The following is a 20151-nucleotide window of genomic DNA, read 5'->3' as shown; positions in this document are numbered from 1 at the left end:
AAGCTACGACACAAAATTAAATCAAATTTGCAATCAAAAATTAAAAATAGTTTAAAATAAAATTTTAATAACACCCTCGATTTAAATTAGAATTACGGATTTACAATTCAAATTAATATTAAACTAGAATTAGAACTCAAACTAATACTAAATTACAATTATATTAGAATTTAAAAATATATTAAAATATTATTAAAACTAAAATAGAGAATAAGTCATAAAAAAATAAGTTTTGAAATTAAAAATAAAGTTATTAAAAAATACAACTAAACTGTAAATTGATATTAAAATGAAAACTAAATTAAAATTTGTATTAAACTTAAAATTAAATTGAATCAAATAATTACGAGTAAAAAAAAAAATTAATTTAATTATAAAAAAATAAAAATAGTTTAGAATAAAACCAAATTAAACGTAAGATTTAGCTTAAAATCAAAACTAAAGTTAAGATTAGAATTCAAATTAACGTCACAATTAAAAATAGAAGTGAAATTAATATTAAAATTGAAATTGAAATTAAAATTAAAATTCCGAAATTTAAACAAAATTATTATTAGAATTAAAATTAAAACTTGAAACTAAAAAAACTTAAACATTAAATTAAATATTAAATTAAAAAATTAATAAAGCTTTAAACGCAAAGTTAAAATATAAAATTGATAAATCAATTGCATATAATTTGTTTAATATAATAATTATTATTATTGTATAATTTATAAATATATAAAAAAGTATAATTAATAAATTTTAAAAATTAAAAACAAAATACAAAATTATCATTGAAATTTAAATTAAAGTTCCAAATTCAAAATAAAGCTAAAGTTAGATAGTTAAATTAAACTACGCAATAGAAAAAACATTAGAACTCAAATTAACAGTAAAACTAATATTTAAATTAAATATAAAAATAAACTTAAAAATTAAGTCAAAATGAAAAAAAGAATTATAAATAAAATAGTTAAAGTTTATTTGACAAGAACTTTTTCTGTTAAAAAAAATAAAAAATATATGTATTGTAGTTTTACAAAAATCTTAAAATGAAATATAGATATATAGATTTTTCCCTTTTTACTCCATTTGCTAAATTAAATTTAAAAAAATATATCTGTAGTAACCAATTTTTATTACATTACGTATCATAAAATTACAAAATTTCAAAATAAAAGTGAAAAACAAAATAAATATTAACCCAATAAATTTCAAGCATTCGTCTCTCTCGTTGTCGTCTTCAATTTCGTCAACTCCCTCGCTTGCTGTTTCGCGAGAATTTTGCTGTCAAGTGTTTCCTTTTCGACCTTTCTAAAACGTTGCCACTTATTTTCGAACACCACATCCGATCGTTGCATTTTGAACAGCTGCTTCTTATACCAACTCAACGTTATGTAGCGTCCAATATAGCACCCACATTCGCTGCAATAGTGATTGACGTCATGTCGGCCGCACCAGCTAATGGGGTTGCTTCAGAGTACAAAAATTTAAACAAATTAAAACAAATTTATAAAGGCATACATTTTGTGTAATAATTGGAGCAAATTTTATGTAAACAATGCAAACTACTTTTATTATAATTGCGCGGTCCACTTCATAAATGCTTAAGGAAAATTGCACACAATAGTTTTGCCTAGGAATGAAGATGCGTGCATCATACTTACGTATGTATATGAAATACAAAACAGTTTTTCTTTATAGTTAGATCTTTCGAAAAAATACTTGAACCCTGCAGTCCTTTGTTTGAAAGAATATAATAAGCCCTGATTTGGAGGCACACACTATTCTGGTTACATTCACTTCAGAAGAGAACAAAAAAAAGCGTTGGGGGCTTTAAAATAGTGAATTTTTACTAGTGAAGGAACATAGATCCATTTCGTGTCGAATAACATCCCCATCAGTCCCACCATTCCTACCAAAGGCTAATGTAACACTCAAAGTACCTTCAAGTGAGAGTGAAGAAAGGAAACGCATTACAGCGTTCACTAAAGACCTCTGACAGCACCTACATGAGCTGATAATGGAACTTCTACGAGCATATCTACAAAATCTAATTTCTTACTCAGAACGCCAGCGTAGAGAGTATACCTGCTAAAACTGAAACTCTTGGTTCAATCCAATAAGAGACACTTTTATCAAGGAGTACTGCTCGAGACAAAACAGACGGCCTTATAATGAGCGAAAACTATCCGGGTAAAATTCGTGTTAAGCAAAAAAAGAAAAGTGAAATATTTCGGGCGTAGGTGCAACTTAACATGAGCTGACGTCATTTCATCAATACCCATATGGAGGGTGCCATTAACCAACAACTTAAAATGAGAAAATGGGATTGCTGACGCGAATACATAACCTATCCCTCCCTAATGTCAACTTCACATTCACGTATCTCCTGTTTAAAACGAATGATGCTCTAACGTCCGATCGTAAGCGGCATAACCTTAAAACCTTGCGCAGAGGAAATTCTGTAGCCAGCCAGGCAGCTAAACCCCTGTCTGGAGGATCAGCTGGCAGCTCCAGCACCAGAATCGGTTACGGTAGGCAAATCACGTACCAATCTTAAAACAACCTGATTACAGAAACCGATGTCTCCTTGTTCCTCCCTCGAACCATAGGATATAATTATATAATAATAATAACATGGGTTATTCGAAGAGCGATACCCTCTTCCTCTGCCATCATCTATTTATTTTTTTCTTTTTTCACAACATTAATAGTAATGGAGCTCTATGTAAGTCAGAGTGCTAGAAATCGACCAAGAAATTTATACAATACACATAAAAATACTTTTGAAAAGTTGAAATTTTTAAAGCTCGCCAGACAATCATTTGAGTAAAAGGAGAAGTAGAAATTTGAACATTCTTTTTTTGAGTGTATTAAGCCCACTTATTTCGTTCGATAACCATATCCGATTAATTTTTGCGTTGCCTGCATTGTATGCAAATCAATTTATGGCTTACTAAATATGGCGTGCGCTAACACTATAAGTTACGTAAATACTTTCCTTATTATTTTTTATTTTTACTAGTCTGCATTGAATTATTTCTGTGGTGAAAACCAATATTCGCCCAATTCGATTTGTGAATTGAGTTATGTGGCTTCTGTTCAAAAAGTACTCACATTTGGCAATAAAACGACAACCGTTCAACTAAACTGTACAACAAAATAATTTTTTTTCCAAAATGACAAAATTCGGACAACAAATGCTGGTAGAAGGGATAGATAAAATGTATGCGTGTATAGCAATTTTCAAAGTTTACGTCTTTATTTTAAGGGATGAGGAAGCTTTCACTCATTTGCGCTTTGTTATGGTAAATTGGTTTAAGACACTAATGTGATCTTTAGGTTTTAAAGATATATATGATCTTTATTCTTTTAGTTGAAGATTTTGACAACATCGATACATCTGAGCTGTGGAGCTACTTGCCATCCAAGCCGTCTATCGACTAAGCGCTTTGTGAACTATCTGCGGCTTCCGAACAATTTCTGATAACGCATCATTTGTTATTGCAGGACTAATACCAGTTGACATTCTGGCTAAAGAAATGAAGAGACTTTTCATAAGGCTGTTCGAACTCGGCGATGGAGCAATGCGTAACGAAATCGCTGAAGAAGAAAGGCGTGGCTTTACTGCCCCCTAGCACGATCGGTGGAACAGGTCGTTAGATGGACACTTGAGCTAATACGCATTCTTATAACGGAATTAAAAAAGAACCACGGGGGGACATGCTACCACCTAACCCAATTCCTTTCAGGGCATAGGGTATTTAGAAAATATTTCCATAGATTTGTTCATGTCAGTTCACCAAACTGCCCAAACTGCATTGAGAGGGATAAAGATTTTGAATAAGTCATGCTCCAATGCCCAGGATATGCTCCCAAAACCTCTAAAATTTTGAGCGGAGAATATATTATGGATTTCATGCTGAAATCAGCTAATAACTGAAAGAGTATCTGCGTACATGTAACGCAGATTCATAACGCCCTAAGAAGCGTAGTGTTTCGCAGGCGTCAACAATAATTGGGAGCCTTTGAACTAACCGGTCCCCCTTTTTAGCAGTTCCGCGGGGAGAGTGGTAGGTAGTGGAGAGGTGTTCAATACCTACATAGGTGTGGCTAAGAGCGAACAAGTCGTGCACACTGCTGTGCCGGTACAGCAGTACTCAGAAAAGTTTCCTCCTCATGGGCGTCATCTAAAACAAAAAAAGTAAATGCAAGCAACGCAATGGTCAAAGTTGTGATGAGGAAGTTATATTACTGGATTTTCTCGTAGCAAACGGTCGTCAAATGACGCCGCGATCATTAGGGATGTTTTGTTTTTCTTCTAAACCAAATTCCGAAAATCGATTTTACTTTTGCTCATTGTAACATAATTATTTCTTATATCTTCGAGATACGATTTTTATTGTTTATTTTATGACGTACCAAACACTTGAAAGTGATTATTCATATTTTTTTTTGCTCATCCATTAGCTACATCTTCTACCGTCGATTGTTGATGATTTAACCCTTTCGTGATATTGTTGCCATATGGCAACAGTAAACTTTAAAAGGCCGTCAACACTCTCTTGTAAAAAATATCCACTTTTTTGTTACATAATTTCAAAAATTTAAGTTTAATGGTTAAACAGAAATAAAATAAATAATAACCGCCCATTATATATCGGTAATAGAACATTTTTAAAGAAAGCCTTCTGGCATATAGCACTTCACTCTGAAATTTGTATTTTGCATTTTTAGATTTTTGAGGCATTTTGGGCAAATGTTTTTAACAATTTTTGAATAAAGTATATAGAAAAATGTTCAATCTGTCATTTGGCATATAAATATTTTTTCGCTCGCAGCTTTTAAAAGCTGTGCTAATTTTTACAACTAAGCTTGTTGCCATATGGCAACAAATTTCTCGAAAGGTGTTAACTTGCATTAGATTGCAGAAGAAATTTATTTGCGATTGAAACCAATACAAAATATTTGTTGCCATATGGCAACATTAAAAACAAAGCACTTAACAAAAAAAATATAAAAAAAAAATTTATTTGTACCTTTATTGGTCCTAAAATAAATACTCAGACAAAAATTTGGATTTTTTGGATGGCGCAATAAAAAGATGTAGCGAAAAGGTTAATTCGATATCGATGTTTTTTTAGTTTTATGTGTGTTTTTGTTTATTATTTTCTTTTGTACTAATTTTTATATTTCGGTTTTAAAATGGCTTAAAACCTAAATACAAAATAAGAGAGCGCGATTAGTCTAGAAGCGATTTTTTGAAAACGGTGTCCATCACTACTTAACGCCCTTCGACCAATAATCTACGCTAGCAAGCCAATCACTTTAGATGAGCTATTGCTGAATAAGACCACCGAATTAGATCGAGTCAACAGCAATGCGATCTACTTGTTTGAAGCACTGCTGCAAGTCTGAGAAGGCCATTTGAAGGATATAAAGGGTGATCAGATTGATCCTTTTTCCAATAGGATTTTTGACGTGGCTACTGTTAAACTAAATATCCTACATAATTTTGGTCAGTATTCATTGGCATTTCATCATGAATAGACTTACGCCTCAACACCGTATCCCAAGATAGAATATTATGGGCGATAAAAAACTTTGAACTATATAAGGCAGCCGGTCCAGATGGGATATTCCCAACCATGCTGTGGAACACTCGAGAAACGACGATTCCTTGGCTGGAGGTCTTTTTCAGGAAAAGCCTTACGCTGGGGCACATACCAAAAAGCTGGAGGAGGGTTAAGGTAATCTTTATCCCTAAAGCTGGTAGACGCGGTCATGATACAGCGAAAGATTTCAGACCCATCAGCTTATCCTCCTTCATCCTCAAAACTCTCGAGCGATTGTTGGATGTATATCTCAGGGAAAAGATTACAAACTCAACGATTTCACCATCTCAACATGCCTATCTCAAAGGAAAATCCACAGAGACAGCTCTTCATGAGGTTGTAAGTGAGATTGAGAGGAGCATAGAATACAAGCAATACTCACTAGTCGCTTTTCTCGACATAGAGGGGGCCTTCAACAATGTTACCACAAGATCTATAATTGAGGCTCTTAACATGTTAGGCATAGACATGGGTCTCAACGAATGGATAGAGAACTTGCTCAAAACTAGAATAATCATCGGTGAGGTAGGCAGCAGCACGATAAAACGCTCTGTCAACAGGGGAACCCCTCAGGGAGGAGTCTTATCCCCTCTGCTATGGTTACTAGTCGCCAACAACATCCTCACCAAATTTAACCAAAAAGGAATTAAAGTGGTGGCGTATGCGGACGACATAGTGCTTATGGTTTCAGGAATGTTTCCAACCACAATCAGTGAGATTATGGAAGGGGCTCTGGTATTACTCAGCAATTGGGCCACGGACTGTGGTTTAAGTGTAAACCCAAGTAAAACGGAACTGATGCTATTCACCAAGAAAACCAAGGTGCCAAACTTTAATCTCCCAAAACTAAACGGCGTTTGCCTCACGCTAACCAAACAGGCAAAACCCCTAGGGGTTATCCTGGACCCCAAACTCAGCTGGAAGTCCAACGTAGAGTACAGGGTAAAGAAAGCGAATATAGCACTTTACACGTGTAAGAGAATGTTGGGGAAAAAATGGGGTCTCCAACCAAAATTATCCAACTGGTCCTATACAGCCATTGTAAGGCCAATACTAACATATGCGGCACTAGTTTGGTGGCCTGCAACAGAAAGGAAATACAACAAAACTAAGCTGAACAAGATACAAAGAACAGCGTGTATCTTAACTACAGGAGCGCTTAGCACCAGTCCTACTGAAGCGCTCAATGTACTAACACATCTGCCATTAGATTTACACATTAAAACAATAGCTACTTGCAGCGTGGTGAGACTCAGAGACATAGGAAGCTGGACAACAAGGCCGTACGGTCACAGCAAGATCCTCCTACAGGGACCCCCGCTGCTCAAAAACGGATCAGACTACACAGTCCCCGACCTCAACTTCAAGAAAGGCTTTACGGTACGTTTTCCACCGAGAGCCGAGTGGAGCAAAGGAGAGGTGATTGGAAGACACGATATCGAAATTTATACCGATGGTTCTAAGATGAACTGTGGTGTGGGAGCTGGCTTCCATTCGGAGCCACTCAACCTATCTCAATCAATTCGTCTTCCTGATTATGCCACCGTGTTCCAGGCAGAACTTTTAGCGATCAGAGAAGCATGCAAATCCCTAGAACTCTACAAGGTAGTTGGTGCAAGAGTAGCTATCTTCTCAGACAGTCAAGCAGCTATTAAGGCCTTAGACTCCAACTACATTTCATCCAAACTGGTCCTACAGTGTAGAGAGGAGCTAAAACTGCTCAGCCATTGGCTTGAAATTACCCTGATATGGGTTCCCGGTCATAGGAACATACGAGGCAATGAGATAGCGGATGAGCTAGCAAGAAAGGGCTCAACACTAGGCAGTTTCCACCCCACTGAACACACTAAAAGCATCCATAGCTTCACACTATCATGCTTTAGCCGAAAGAAGATGGAAGCAAATACCTACATGTATCACAACAAAAAACACATGGCCGTCATATAAAATCCAAAGGACGAATGACCTGTTAGGATGTTCTCGGCCAAACATTTCACGTATCACTGCAACCCTTACAGGACATTGGAAAGTAGGGGATCATGCAGCTAGACTCAATCTACCCTTCAATCCTATCTGTAGAAGCTGTCAAGCGGAAGGGGCGAGGAAAGTCTGTTCCACTATTTATGTGAATGTCCGGGACTAGCCAGGGCACGACTCCGATCCTTCGGTAAGCCTTTCCTACAGCAAATTAAGGAGATCTCAGTCATCGAGATAAAGGATTTGCTCCTATACTTGGACCTCACTAAATGGATCTGACTTGGAAACAACAAACAAAAAAAAAAAAAAAAAAACAAAAAAAATCTCATCATTTCACGAGATAGTGGTATTAAAACGGTGCTGGTCACTAATTAGGAGCATTTCAGCTAAGAAATGTTCAACCACCTCAACAACAACAACAACAACAACAACACCGTTTGCAAATCGTATAATTGTATTACGAAAATCGGCACTCTGTGAAAAGTGTTCATCGCGCGCTTAGACGAACAATGAGGGCTCAGCGGCAAAAATTGTTGTACTTGGCTTATAGAGCAACCCAAAACCATTCAAGAACAGTCATATCAACCACCGTTTTGGTGGGGCCCATATTTCTTCAAAGACGAGATTGGCGCTAATGTGAACGGCGAACGCTATCACACCATGATAAACGACTTTTTAATGACGAAAATTGAAGCCCATGATCTAAACAAGATTTGGTTACAACAAGACGGCGCTACTAGCTATACAGCCCGTGAAACAATGGATTTCTTTTCGTTTGTCGTTTCGGTGAGCAATTTATCTCTCGTGTCGGGCCAATGGTTTGTCTACCAAGATCGTGTGACATCACTTTTTTGGTCCTTTATTTGTGGGCGTATGTAAAGTGTAAATGCTTCGTTTGAGGCATTGGAAGGCAACAGTACTAAATAAAATTATTCACGAAATACCGACCGAAGCCATCCAGCAAATCATTGAAAATTGGTGTTTACAGATGGCCGAATTACAGCGCAATTGCGGACAACATTTGAAATGATTATCTTCGAAAAATAAATATCATAATTGGTTCTGTAAAAAAATAATTAAGATAGTCCTATCGTTATTTTATTTCAATTTAAAATTAGATATCTCTAAATTGATCATCCTTTAATACGATCTCATGGTAGCTTTAAAATGAAGCCAGAAATAGGTATTTCACACCGTTATTGTTTTATATCATTTTATTTCTATAACCCTTCCTTATCTGATCACCCAATAAATATGGAAAATATGTAGAAGTAAAATAGATACATAAATTTAACCAACAAAGAACCGAATTTTTTTCAGAGCCTCGCTTTACAGCGGAATCACTGCACTAACTACAGACCTGATTTCATGTTCAAAACTTGAAAAAAAACACTGACTTCCTGCTGCATTACGCGGAAATTTCTTTTTTAAATTTTATTGAAAGCAATGCTGAATATTTTTTGGCCAAACTTCTATCCAAACAGCCGTTAAATTAATTAGGTCTCTTTTCGAAATTTATTCCCTTTAAGTAATAGAAAAAATATTAGCGCTTACTAAATGAAAAACGATTTAGCTCCCGCTGGTAAACAAAAAATATATCTTCTATTGTGCACTATTTCCCTTCTTAGCTTCGCACTCAGCTGCTTACCAACAAAGGCAAAAATTAATCGCAGCCACAAATTTCTGCACACACGTCACTGCCTGCCGCTCCACCCGGGTTACGCATTTCTTGCCGCACGCTGGGCATTGTATATCAACGGGTTCTGCCAGCAAATGACCAACATTTGAAGGCAACACCGGCGTCATATCTTCCAAGATGCCTTCATTGCTGTCAATTGTGACAATGACAGTTGATTGTGCGATCGCCATATTCGACAGCTGCTTTGCGGCACTAATCTACTTGTATGCGTGGGTTAGCATATGCTATGCGCGGGTGGGGGTGCGGAGGAGGATTTTTTGACAGTTCAGCAATTTTTTACGATTTTATTTTTATAAATTTTTTTTGTTTTGTTTTTTGCTAACTTTTTTTATTCAAATTTTCACGACACGACGAACAACATTCAAGCAAAGCACGAATTTTCGAATTTCGCTTCAAATACCGTCAAAGCAAAGCGATCAACTGAGAAACGAATTGCAAATCACTGCTATTGCTGTTGGTGTGGTTTGGCGCTGTCGTTACTGCCATCATCGCTACTGCTGCTGCTGCTTTGGTTGGCTTTTTTGATCGCTTTTGCACTCAAGTATGTGCGGTTGATGGCGAGCGATGGCATTATTGAGCATGCATATGTGTATGTTTATGTGTATATGTTTATGTATATATGTACAAACAAACGTATAGGTAAGGCGAGTTGAGAACATTCGCCATCCCAAATGGTATTTGAGTATTTAACTGAGTGGTCGTAGCTGATTTTTGCTAGCTTTTAGACTTGTGACGCTTTTTGTGGATGCGTAAGAGCACTGACAGCGTCTGGGCCGCACATCTGGGCACAAGAGCAACAGGAGAAGAGAGTTAGTATGATAGGTTTAATAGTGTTAGAAAAAAATGAATGGTGTACTTTTGTCCGTTATCGCACACTGTTTTCGTCTGAGAAAGCCCGTGCTGAAATTTTACGCAAAATATTTTTGTAGAACATTTGAAGTCTCTATCGAGCGCTCAAACTTTGTATTTTTCAGATTAAAAAATAGCATACACAGCATACAAATTTTATTATATTGTCTTTAAGGTTATGTTAATTTTAAAGAAAGCTTTAAGCGAGTTTTTTCAAAATATTTAGATCGCCTTGAGACCAAATTAGGAAAACTTCAATACAATGTAAAAAAATTTCGACATTTAGGGACAAAATTGGCAGATGGCCCAATATTCTATAGCTCCTCTTTTTTCATAAATACTTTACCGCATCGTTGCTTTTTTTTCGTCCCATTTTCTCACACTGTGCAATTCAAGTTTCGCGAGATAGTCAGCTGTGATTGAGAAATCGTATAGTGATAAAGAAATTATCGCAAAAAACGTTAGAATGCCAAAACGTTAGAATCATTTATAAGCTTTCCCAACACGAACAAGTCGAATAGCTGTGTGTGAATTATTAAGGAAATTTTTGGCTGGCTCGACCATACATTAGTCCAAGGTGGACTATCGACCCAATTTTCCAAGGTAACGTTGACAGTTACTGGTTTTATTTCTCAAACGGCTGACATTCGTCTTCCGCAGAACATGGATCTTTAACGTCATCCCATAAAAGTCAACCCACCGGAGCTCTGCGGGGACCATTTGAAATAACAAAGTCGGCTGGTAAAACTAATACCAAACGCAGTATTCACAGATCGATTATTTGATAAGCTGTGTGGCATGGAGCAACCTCTTATTCAAACCCAGGACCGTCAAGTTCTTACCTTAAATTCTATTGTAGCTCACAAGAAGTTGGTTCTCTAAGACTTATTTAAGAAACTAAATAATACTTACGACGAATCCCTTCTTCTGGTAGTATCTGAGTCATTGAAAATTGTACAAGCGTTTCTCGCCTTTAATTTTGAATTAAGTGAAGTGTCCAAATTTCCATTCCTCAGACAGTAAAATTAAAAATCTGGAATTCACTAAAATGCCCAAACAAGTAAGCAATAACAACAGCCGTCTTTTCAATTTTTGCTTTTCTTTTCTTCTGATACTCCTCCCTGCGCATTGCCATGTGAAAATAGATTTGTGGCAGCGCGATCATGTACACACTTATGCATATATGTATCTTTGTATGAATATTTTTGAGAACAAAAAGAAACAGAGGGAGATAAAAATAAACAATAACCTAATTGAGCTCATACTCGAAGGTAACGAAGCAATATACGTTAATAGGAAGCATATATTGTAGATATACATACATATACGTATTTTTTTTATTATAAAAGCAAATCTTAGTACACATCAATAATTAATTAAAATTAAAAGAATATTTTTAAAATTACCTCTTATTTCCTACCCATAAATTATATATATTAAAAAACAAAAAAACACTAAAAAAATATTTTTTTTCAAGTTGGTCGCCAAAAGAAACCCAAATGGCCGCCACATCTATTGCAGAACATACGTTTACTCTTCAAACGACTCTGCAGACAGACATATACGAAGGATAGTGAGAATATAGGAAAACAGCTGTGGAAATAAAAGAAAAAAATTAGTTAATTTCCAACACAATTTGCCGTTCGGTACACTAAAAATCACTCATACGCACCAGGATAGCGTTGAGAGCAGACAACTGAGATGTCCCATGATGCCAGCCATTTGCACCGTTTCTGTGTCGGCGCGTTGCTTGCACAACGGGCAGCGTATTTGGTAGGTGCTCGGGCCGACGGCAAAGTAACGTAGTTGTGGTTTCCCATCATTCGCCGAAGGAGCCGCTGGCGGCCAAGCGGTACGTGTTTGCTTGCGTTTAGTTACCGACTCCTCCACAATGGCATCCTGTTCCTCCTCATCACGTTCACGCACAGTATCACCCAACATATAATTTAAAATAGCACCAGTTGCCTGGTCCAGTCGTTGCGTTGGTGAGCTTGGCGTGTTCGGTGTATTTGGTGTATTCGGTGTGCTTAAACTAATGTCTACCAGTTCAATTTGTGAATGCATTTTGTGATTTTTAAAGTTTTTTTTTTTTTAAATATTTGTGATTTTAGCACTTCACTTCTTTTTGGTTAAAACAATAAACGGCAAATTCGTTATAATTCTTTCTTCTACTTTCCACTTGACGTTTCAAATCGTCAACTAATCCGCACATTAGCTGTCAGCTGTGGCAGTCTTTGTTGCTCGAATGAGTAAAGCGAACTGTCTGCGCGGAGATTAACCGCCACTAGCCAATAATGCTGAGCAATCTGTAAGTGCGGGAAAGGAGAGTGAGTGTGGTTGCGAAAAGCAATAGGAATGTTTGTATTAGTGTTTAAAATACAAATGTGAGTGAATTTTTTAGTGTTGCACTGTATGGTGAGACAGCCATCAGAAGCTCATAAATATTAAAGGAGGAAACTGGTTTGTTCAGAAATACAGAAATTTTAATATTTTTGAAAATTGAAACATACTTATTCACTTGCGCCAATTTTATTCATACGCCAATGAATATTGATATTTTAATGCAAATACACAGCGTTAAATAACTATAGCACAGCGGCACTTATTGGAAAGTTTTGACAGGTTATTTGTTTCTTATTGAATTTTAATAATTTTTTCATGAAAATTTGGTTCATTCTCCTACAAAATCCATTTAAACTCAAGTTCCAATATAATTAAAAAAAATTACACAAATTTTGAGCAAAATATCACACTTTTTAACCAGAGTTTGATATCTTCGCCCTAAGGTCTCACCCTTTGGGCAACCATTTAAGCCTAACTAGAATATTTAGAAAAATTTCTTGTATGCGCATTAAATTGTAGTAATGTAATGAAGTGCAAGTTTCAAAAAGCTCAAAGTTCGCTTTCATTTTTTACAAAATATTTTGCAGGCTGTGTTGGCTTTTTTCTTCTTATAAAAGATTTACAGCATTCTTCATAAGGAGAAAATGCAGATGATCACCAGCCAAAAATAATTTTCAAAAATCAAGGCAGTTTTTGTAGGAGATTGAACTATGTTTTTGTAAAATTTTTTTTTAAATTAAATAAGAAACAAATAAATTGGCACAATTAGTCACTAAGGCCCTGACCTACAGTTATTTACCGCAGTGTAGTAGTTACAGAGCGATTAGCTTTACACAAGGCGTATCTACAGTGTCCGGTACTCGAAGTGTAACCAACCAACTAACAAGAAGCCGCTCGCGCAGCTGATGCACGGGCATTCTTCTCTCTTCTTCTTCTTAACTGGCGCTATAACCGCTTATGCCATTTTGGCCGAGTTAAACAAAGCGCGCCAATCGTTTCTTTGTCGTGCTAACCGGCGCCAGTTGGACACACCAAGTGAAACCAAGTCCTTCTCCACCTGATCTTTCCAACGCAGAGGAGACCTTCCTCTTCCTCTGCTACCACCAGCTGGTACCGCACAGAATAGCGTTTGTATCCATTCGGACAACATGACCCAGCCAGCGTAGCCGCTAGATCTTCTCGTGCAAAGGTCCAAAAATCTTGCGCAGAAGGAGGTACTCATTCTCCAGTTTAGAGAAGGCAGAACTAACAGCGAGGTTGTTAAGGCCGATGATGTCAATATCATCGACATACGTCAACAATTGTACGCTCTTGTAAAAAAATTGTGCCTGAGCGATTAAGTTCTGTAGCTGGTACGATGCTCTCCAACTTCAGGTTAAAGAAGTCACACGACAGGGAGTCACCCTGTCTGAAACCTCGTTTGGTATCAAACGGCTCGGAGAGGTCCTTCCCAATTCTAACGACGCTGATGGTGTTGAGCAACGTCATCTTGCAAAGTCGTGTTAAATTTGTGGGGATACCAAATTCAGACATCGCGGCATACAGATAACTCCTTTTCCTACTGTCGAATGCAGCTTTGAAGTCAACGAAAAGATGGTGTGTGTCGATTCTCCTTTCGTGGGTCTTTTTGAAGATTTGGCGTATTCTGAATGTTTGGTTGATGGTAGACTTTCCAGGTCTAAAGCCACACTGATAAGGTCCAATCAGTTGGTTGACGGTGGGCTTCAGCCTTTCACACAATACGCTCGCGAGAACCTTATAGGCGATATTTAGGAGACTAATCCCGCGGTAATTGGCACAGACTGCAGGATCGCCCTTCTTAAGGATTGGGCAGAGCACACTTAAATTCCAATCGGCAGGCATGCTTTCATCCGACCATATTTTGCATAGGAGCTGATGCATGCACCTTACCAGCTCCTCGCCGCCATGTTTGAATAGCTCAGCCGGCAGTCTGTCAGCGCCCGTGGCTTTGTTGTTCTTTAGCCGCGTTATCGCTATTCTCACCTCGTCATGGTCGGATAGCGGAACAAGAATTCCGTCGTCAACTATTGGGGTATCGGGATCTTCACATTCTCTATGACATGCGCAGATGCCACTGTTTAACAGGTTCGAAAAGTGTCCCGATGGTCTAGAGCTCGAAAATTTAGGGTATTTTCAGTAATTTTTTTACAAGAAAAAATGAAAAATGATATTTAAATTTTTAGGCTTTTTATTTAACTTGTCTTACGAAAACTGCATAAATTTTATTTGAGTACATTTACCATCGGAATAGAAGAAATAGAAATTCCGATTTTTTTTGGAATGGGTTAATTATTATATTATATATATTATATGGGCAAAATTATTATATCTGTATCTATAAACCAGTGCGCCGCCGTAGCCGAATGGGTTCGTGCGTGACTACCATTCGGAATTTACTGAGAGAACGTAGGTTCAAATCTCAGTGAAACACCAAAATTAAAGAGAAACATTTTTCTTTTGGAAAGTAAGTTTTGTCAGCTTTACAAACTTTTGGGAGAAACATTGCAATTAATTTTCAAAATATAAAATTTTCAATTTATCAATTTACTCAATTCAATATATGTCTATAGACCATCGGGCTATGTAACGAAAATGGCCATTGAATGAAGTCCGCAGAGTAGCCGTAGGCCAGGACGCCCAACACATACCTGAAAAAGGCAGACCGAGCTCGAAATGACAGCCTAAAACAAGATCTAGAGAGAGATAAAGTCCCTAACTTTAGATAGAGAAAATTGAATTATTTATATAACGGTCCTATGTTGCTTGTAGGAATAATAATATATATATATAATAGAAGTCTGTAAGTAAAAATCAATATTTTTTATGGAAATATGGAGATATGTGATACAGAATCCCAAAAAACAGCCTTAGGCGCAAACGTATTAAATTTTTCATAACAATTTTCTTCGTGATTACATTTTACACAAGAAATTGCTTTAGCATTTCTCAAAAGCTTTCTATTTGCAGTACATATTGTTTTTTTAAACTACATGTAGCTCAACTCTTTCTACATAGGCTAAGATTCATTTTATTGCCTGCTAAGTAGGTTTTTTCACTCAAAATACTTTTTAGAAGACCTTGACACCATACATAAGAACTGTAATTACCACTTAATGATATTGCCATTTTCATTTTTTTGTTTTATTTATTTTTGCTTTTTTTTTTTCAAATCACTTTTAATTTTTCGCAGCACCCACTCATGAACACTTAACATCTTAATTTTGCATTTCATTGCCAAAAAAGTTTAATTTTTAAGTTCATAACAAGTACTCAGATATTTCGTGCAAAATAATACTGTCTTTGTTGAATATTACAGTTAAAGTGTCCAGCGTGCTGCCGGTTGACCCACATTTGCAGCGCTTAGCCAAACAAAAAAAAACCGAAGGTGGGCAACAACAGCAGCAATGACAAAGCAATCAAGAAATAATTCATTGCCATACTAATTTCACTCTGATAACACACAAATGGGACATACATATCGCAGATATCTGTCACTGGTATGTAAGATATGCTGAGCGCGTTGGTGATAATGATTTTTCCAGATCGGCTCAAATAAGGAATATTTTCGCACTTTCAAAATGTGTTTGACCTATATACAAGGCGCTTTCAGTAAAGATGATAGCACTAGAGCAACAACGATGTTTTTTACGTTTGATTGTCAAAGAAAAGTATTGGCAAAGTAAAAAACAAAAAATGAATCCGCTTTGTTTCATTCTGGGCTGAAAGCCACATGGGCACGGCGAAAGAAAAAAAAACAAATCAGCTGATTTACCGATACCACCTTTAATAGATTCGCTTGGCAAATATACAAAAAATAAAAAAAATCGGCATTCGATATTCATATCTGCCTGCCAAATATATTTAAGTTATTTTGAACATGACGTATTAATTTTGCTAGATTCGCGCAAATAAGAAATATTTGAAGTTTCCTGAAAACTAACTTCAGACTACATCATATAATTTCATCATACGATCTTATCGCATGACCTCTCTTGTGATCTCCGAATACGACCTTATCATACGGCATTATCACATGATCTCATCATTTGATCTGCTTTTATGACCTTATCATACAATATTATCACATGATCTCATCATTTGATCTTCTTATATGACTTTATCATACGACATTATCACATGATCTCATCATTTGATCTGCTTTTATGACCTTATCATACAATATTATCACATGATCTCATAATTTGATCTTCTTATATGACTTTATCATACGACATTATCACATGATCTCATCATTTGATCTGCTTTTATGACCTTATCATACAATATTATCACATGATCTCATCATACGATTCCATAACATGATTTCATTATAAGATCTTATCACATGATATCTGATTGGAATTTCTCAGTCCTTGTTGTGGCGAATTTTGCCTATTAAAAATTATCTTAACAAGAGCAGTATATCCGCGAATTGAAATTAATAATTTTAATTGACATTACCAATTAATATTCATGTCTAAAAGTTGAGTCGAAACCTAAGATGTTTCTCAAGTCTGCAGTTTTAAGTCTCAGCAGTACCTCCAATGGAAAATCTAAACTACAACTTTGCTTGCCGCAAGAAATGTGTGAATCAAGGTTTACTAGGAAAAAAATAGTTTATCAATAAAATGGAAGAAAATGATTTTCTTCATTTAACATTTTATTGATTTAATTTGTCGACTAGTTAATTTGATTTGATTCATTTAATTTAATTGACTGTCCACGTTTTCTCGTCGTTTGCTAACAACCTATCAACCTTCTCCGTTATATAAACAGCTCTGCTTGGCTGAAGATATCTGCATGTTGGAGGCCTCATAATGGTATCTAAATTCCACCTACCTACCGAGGCATTGGTTTCAGATTCAAATTTGGACCCAGTGACACCAGCACACCCCCATTCACACGAAAAAGTAGCACCAGAGTTATACTCGCCCTAAACACTATTCATTCGTACCCCGACGATATTTTCTCTTACACACCCTGCTGGAAAATTATAAGCACACCACTATTTTTTTATAAAAATATAGTTACATAGTTGTAGTTGTAGAACCATATAACGCTATAAAAAGCTTGAAACTTTACACAAAAAAAAAATTTATTTTCAATTTCAAAAGAACTTTCAACTTCTTACGCTCCTCCTCTTATTTGTGGTATGAGTCTTGATGTTGTTCTACAAATGGAGCGACCTACAGTTTTCAGCCGAATCCGAAAAGTTAACGGTTTTTCATGAGAAATTTTTGCATGGCATAAATGCACTCGGAGGTTTACCTAGCCTGCCGAGTGGCAATCGCAACTAGAAAATGTTTTTTTTCGCTAAGTTATCAAGCATTTTCTCATACGAAGAACAGGTTCGAATTTTTAAAGTATGCAAGAAAAAGTCTAGAACCGTCAACGAAAAATTGCCAAAAAATCAATAGATTGGTATGCATTTTGCAATGCATAACACAGAGAATTGATTTTTTTACGTGCAAATTCAAACAATATCAATTTTGTCTGAGGTGATGATTTCTTCAGCAAAACTATCAAGCTATTTTTTTTATGAAATACACGAATTGTGGGCGCTAAGTAAACCCTGTAATGCTGAGAAGCAAAATTATTTGCCGTGTGGTGGTTGCCGATATTCCCTATTGCTGTGAGCGCCGTCCCATTGACAAAATTTCAGTATTCTTCTTTCCTTATCTTATGCAGGGTTGCTGGGAAATTCGTCCTAGATACTTAAAGACAAGCAAACAAAAAAAGCAATATTTTCTTAAAATCAAATCTTTGGAAAGATTAAGACTTGAATATCACGTCATATTATATAACCAAATTAATCAGAAGATACCGAAATAATAATACGCTTAAATATCTAGGACGACTTTTCTGGTAACTCTAAACATTAAATAACTGACTCCAACTAAACTAGTCGACTCAAATTTTTTTTATTAACTACAGGGTGCAACCAACCAACCAACAGGCTGCATATTCTATTTGAGAACATGCATATATGTGGGTATTACTTCCCGAAACCATTATTTTTTTTTTTGCTCTTTTCCAGATAAGACATGGAGGACTACAACTTAACTCTCAAGAAATGAAGAGGCATGCAGTTATCGTCGATTTAAAAATCACGAATTTTCTTAAGTGCTCCCATTCACTGGTTCATAAGGAATTCGCCGTGATTTGAATGCATCAGGCGGCGATGCAAAATCTGTTGCAAAACGCAAAAAACACGAGGAAAGTGCTTACACTGCGCGATCTGCAGAATTTATTCCACAAGTGCATGCGATCATTGACGAGGACCTTTCAAAATCAATGGGAGAGCGAACTTAAGGTTTGTGAGTGTCTTTTCCGTCGACTTGTCCATGAAGATATCCGATATAAATACCGTCATTTAATTTCGTATTCTGTTGAGTGCCAAAATGACCGAGAATATCCACGGACTCACCATTTTCATTTCAATAAATTTATTCAATAGTAAATAAAATCAATAGATTTTCTACTAAACTTCCATCGTAAGAGGCACCATGGAGATGTGACAGTTGTTAAAACAAAACAACGCTAAGAAGGAAACTTGAATTTGAAAGACTCTGTCTCGAATGCCAAACCAATACTAATTATGGAAAATAAAAACGAAACAAAAACATTACATTTTACGTTGCTTTAAATTTTATAAAAATTTTGATAGTTGCCTTAAATATAAAATTGTTGTTTAATTCTATAAAAAAATATTGCACTCAATTTTCTAACACTAAAGTCAAATCAATCGACATTCCCTCGATACATCTAATGCGCTCTTTTTTCAATTCACTTTTGCTTCCAGTAACCCAAATTGCCACCACATTTTTTACACATAACTTTGTTTCCACTTTGGCGGCGTTCAATGACACGTTTGAATAGACACTTGAATGGAAATACTGGCAGGCAACTGAAAATAAAAATTGTTTTTTTTTTAATTTTACCTTTCGCCAAATATTTCCTACAACCACTTTACCAATGCAATAAGCGATCATAACTGATATTATCCACGTGCAAACGCTGCTCACAATCGGGACAATACATTTGCCGCAAGCAGCCCAAATCTGTGGGCGATTGATAGCTATTGGACACGAATTCAATGCTGCCACCGAATATACTACGCATCGCTTTCAGCTCAGCATTTTTTGGCGCACTTTCGGCATTTGCAGGCAGACTCTGCTTGTAGGGTATTGCACTTCCACGGCCGCTCTCCTTGAAACGAAATAAACTCATGTTGCTGCTGTAGCTAGATTTCTGTACGCCAACTGTCGGATTGCTAGCATTCAAATTAATTTCGACGAGATCCTTATTGTCACACATTGTTGCACAGGCAGTTTGTTTAAACAAAATTTAATTGAACTGTGATAGGTTTGTACTTCTTATGGGCCAATACCAAATATAACTGAAATGAATAAACATTCCGCCATTCAACTAAACTTGGTTGAAAGTATTGAGTATTTCTTTGGAGGTGATCATAAAGTATTGATTCAATGAGATTGGAGCAGATTTTTTGAGAAACGAAATGAGTACTCACTCAGTATGCGTAGTTGTAGGTAAACAGAGTTGAATCGAGTGGAATGGAGTGAGTGTGCAGCGATGGGGAGTCTCAGCTTGCATACGCAGTTTTTGTTGTTATATAAGCATTGCAAGCTTTGAATGTAC

The 20151-nt window shown here is 36.2% G+C and overlaps 3 protein-coding genes across 3 annotated transcripts; all 3 read right to left on the bottom strand.

Annotated features, from left to right (window-relative positions):
• Nucleotides 1-1057: 1057 nt before the first annotated feature.
• Nucleotides 1058-9752, bottom strand: LOC128866439 (uncharacterized). The gene is made up of 2 exons (XM_054107174.1): nucleotides 9229-9752; nucleotides 1058-1458 (listed from the first exon to the last, which is right to left on the bottom strand). Exons 1-2 carry the CDS (start codon nucleotides 9447-9449, stop codon nucleotides 1200-1202), a joined length of 480 nt encoding a protein of 159 aa, XP_053963149.1. The 5' UTR covers nucleotides 9450-9752; the 3' UTR covers nucleotides 1058-1199.
• Nucleotides 9753-11434: 1682 nt separating this feature from the next.
• Nucleotides 11435-15651, bottom strand: LOC128866899 (uncharacterized). The gene is made up of 3 exons (XM_054107940.1): nucleotides 15600-15651; nucleotides 11801-12434; nucleotides 11435-11721 (listed from the first exon to the last, which is right to left on the bottom strand). Exons 2-3 carry the CDS (start codon nucleotides 12190-12192, stop codon nucleotides 11601-11603), a joined length of 513 nt encoding a protein of 170 aa, XP_053963915.1. The 5' UTR covers nucleotides 12193-12434; nucleotides 15600-15651; the 3' UTR covers nucleotides 11435-11600.
• Nucleotides 15652-19215: 3564 nt separating this feature from the next.
• On the bottom strand, nucleotides 19216-19818 carry LOC128865926 (uncharacterized). Its single transcript, XM_054106344.1, has 2 exons — nucleotides 19466-19818; nucleotides 19216-19399 (listed from the first exon to the last, which is right to left on the bottom strand). The coding sequence occupies exons 1-2, from the start codon at nucleotides 19807-19809 to the stop codon at nucleotides 19279-19281; spliced, it is 465 nt and encodes a 154-aa protein (XP_053962319.1). The 5' UTR covers nucleotides 19810-19818; the 3' UTR covers nucleotides 19216-19278.
• Between the last annotated feature and the right edge of the window lie 333 nt (nucleotides 19819-20151).

The sequence above is a fragment of the Anastrepha ludens genome, chromosome 6 (genome assembly GCF_028408465.1).
Source record: "Anastrepha ludens isolate Willacy chromosome 6, idAnaLude1.1, whole genome shotgun sequence".
NCBI lineage: Eukaryota > Metazoa > Arthropoda > Insecta > Diptera > Tephritidae > Anastrepha > Anastrepha ludens.
The sequence above is the reverse complement of the archived record's forward strand: the minus strand, read 5'-3'. Positions and strand labels throughout refer to the sequence as shown.

Excerpts from the sequence above, each read along its gene's own strand:
- LOC128866439 (XM_054107174.1), bottom strand. The coding sequence starts at position 9,449 with ATGGCGATCGCACAATCAACTGTCATTGTCACAATTGACAGCAATGAA. Across the intron at positions 1,459-9,228 it reads ATTAATTTTTGCCTTTGTTG|CAACCCCATTAGCTGGTGCG; the intron begins GTAAGCAGCTGA and ends TGTACTCTGAAG.
- LOC128866899 (XM_054107940.1), bottom strand. The coding sequence starts at position 12,192 with ATGCATTCACAAATTGAACTGGTAGACATTAGTTTAAGCACACCGAAT. Across the intron at positions 11,722-11,800 it reads CTGCTCTCAACGCTATCCTG|CTGTTTTCCTATATTCTCAC; the intron begins GTGCGTATGAGT and ends TTATTTCCACAG.
- LOC128865926 (XM_054106344.1), bottom strand. The coding sequence starts at position 19,809 with ATGTGTGACAATAAGGATCTCGTCGAAATTAATTTGAATGCTAGCAAT. Across the intron at positions 19,400-19,465 it reads TATGATCGCTTATTGCATTG|TTGCCTGCCAGTATTTCCAT; the intron begins GTAAAGTGGTTG and ends TTTTATTTTCAG.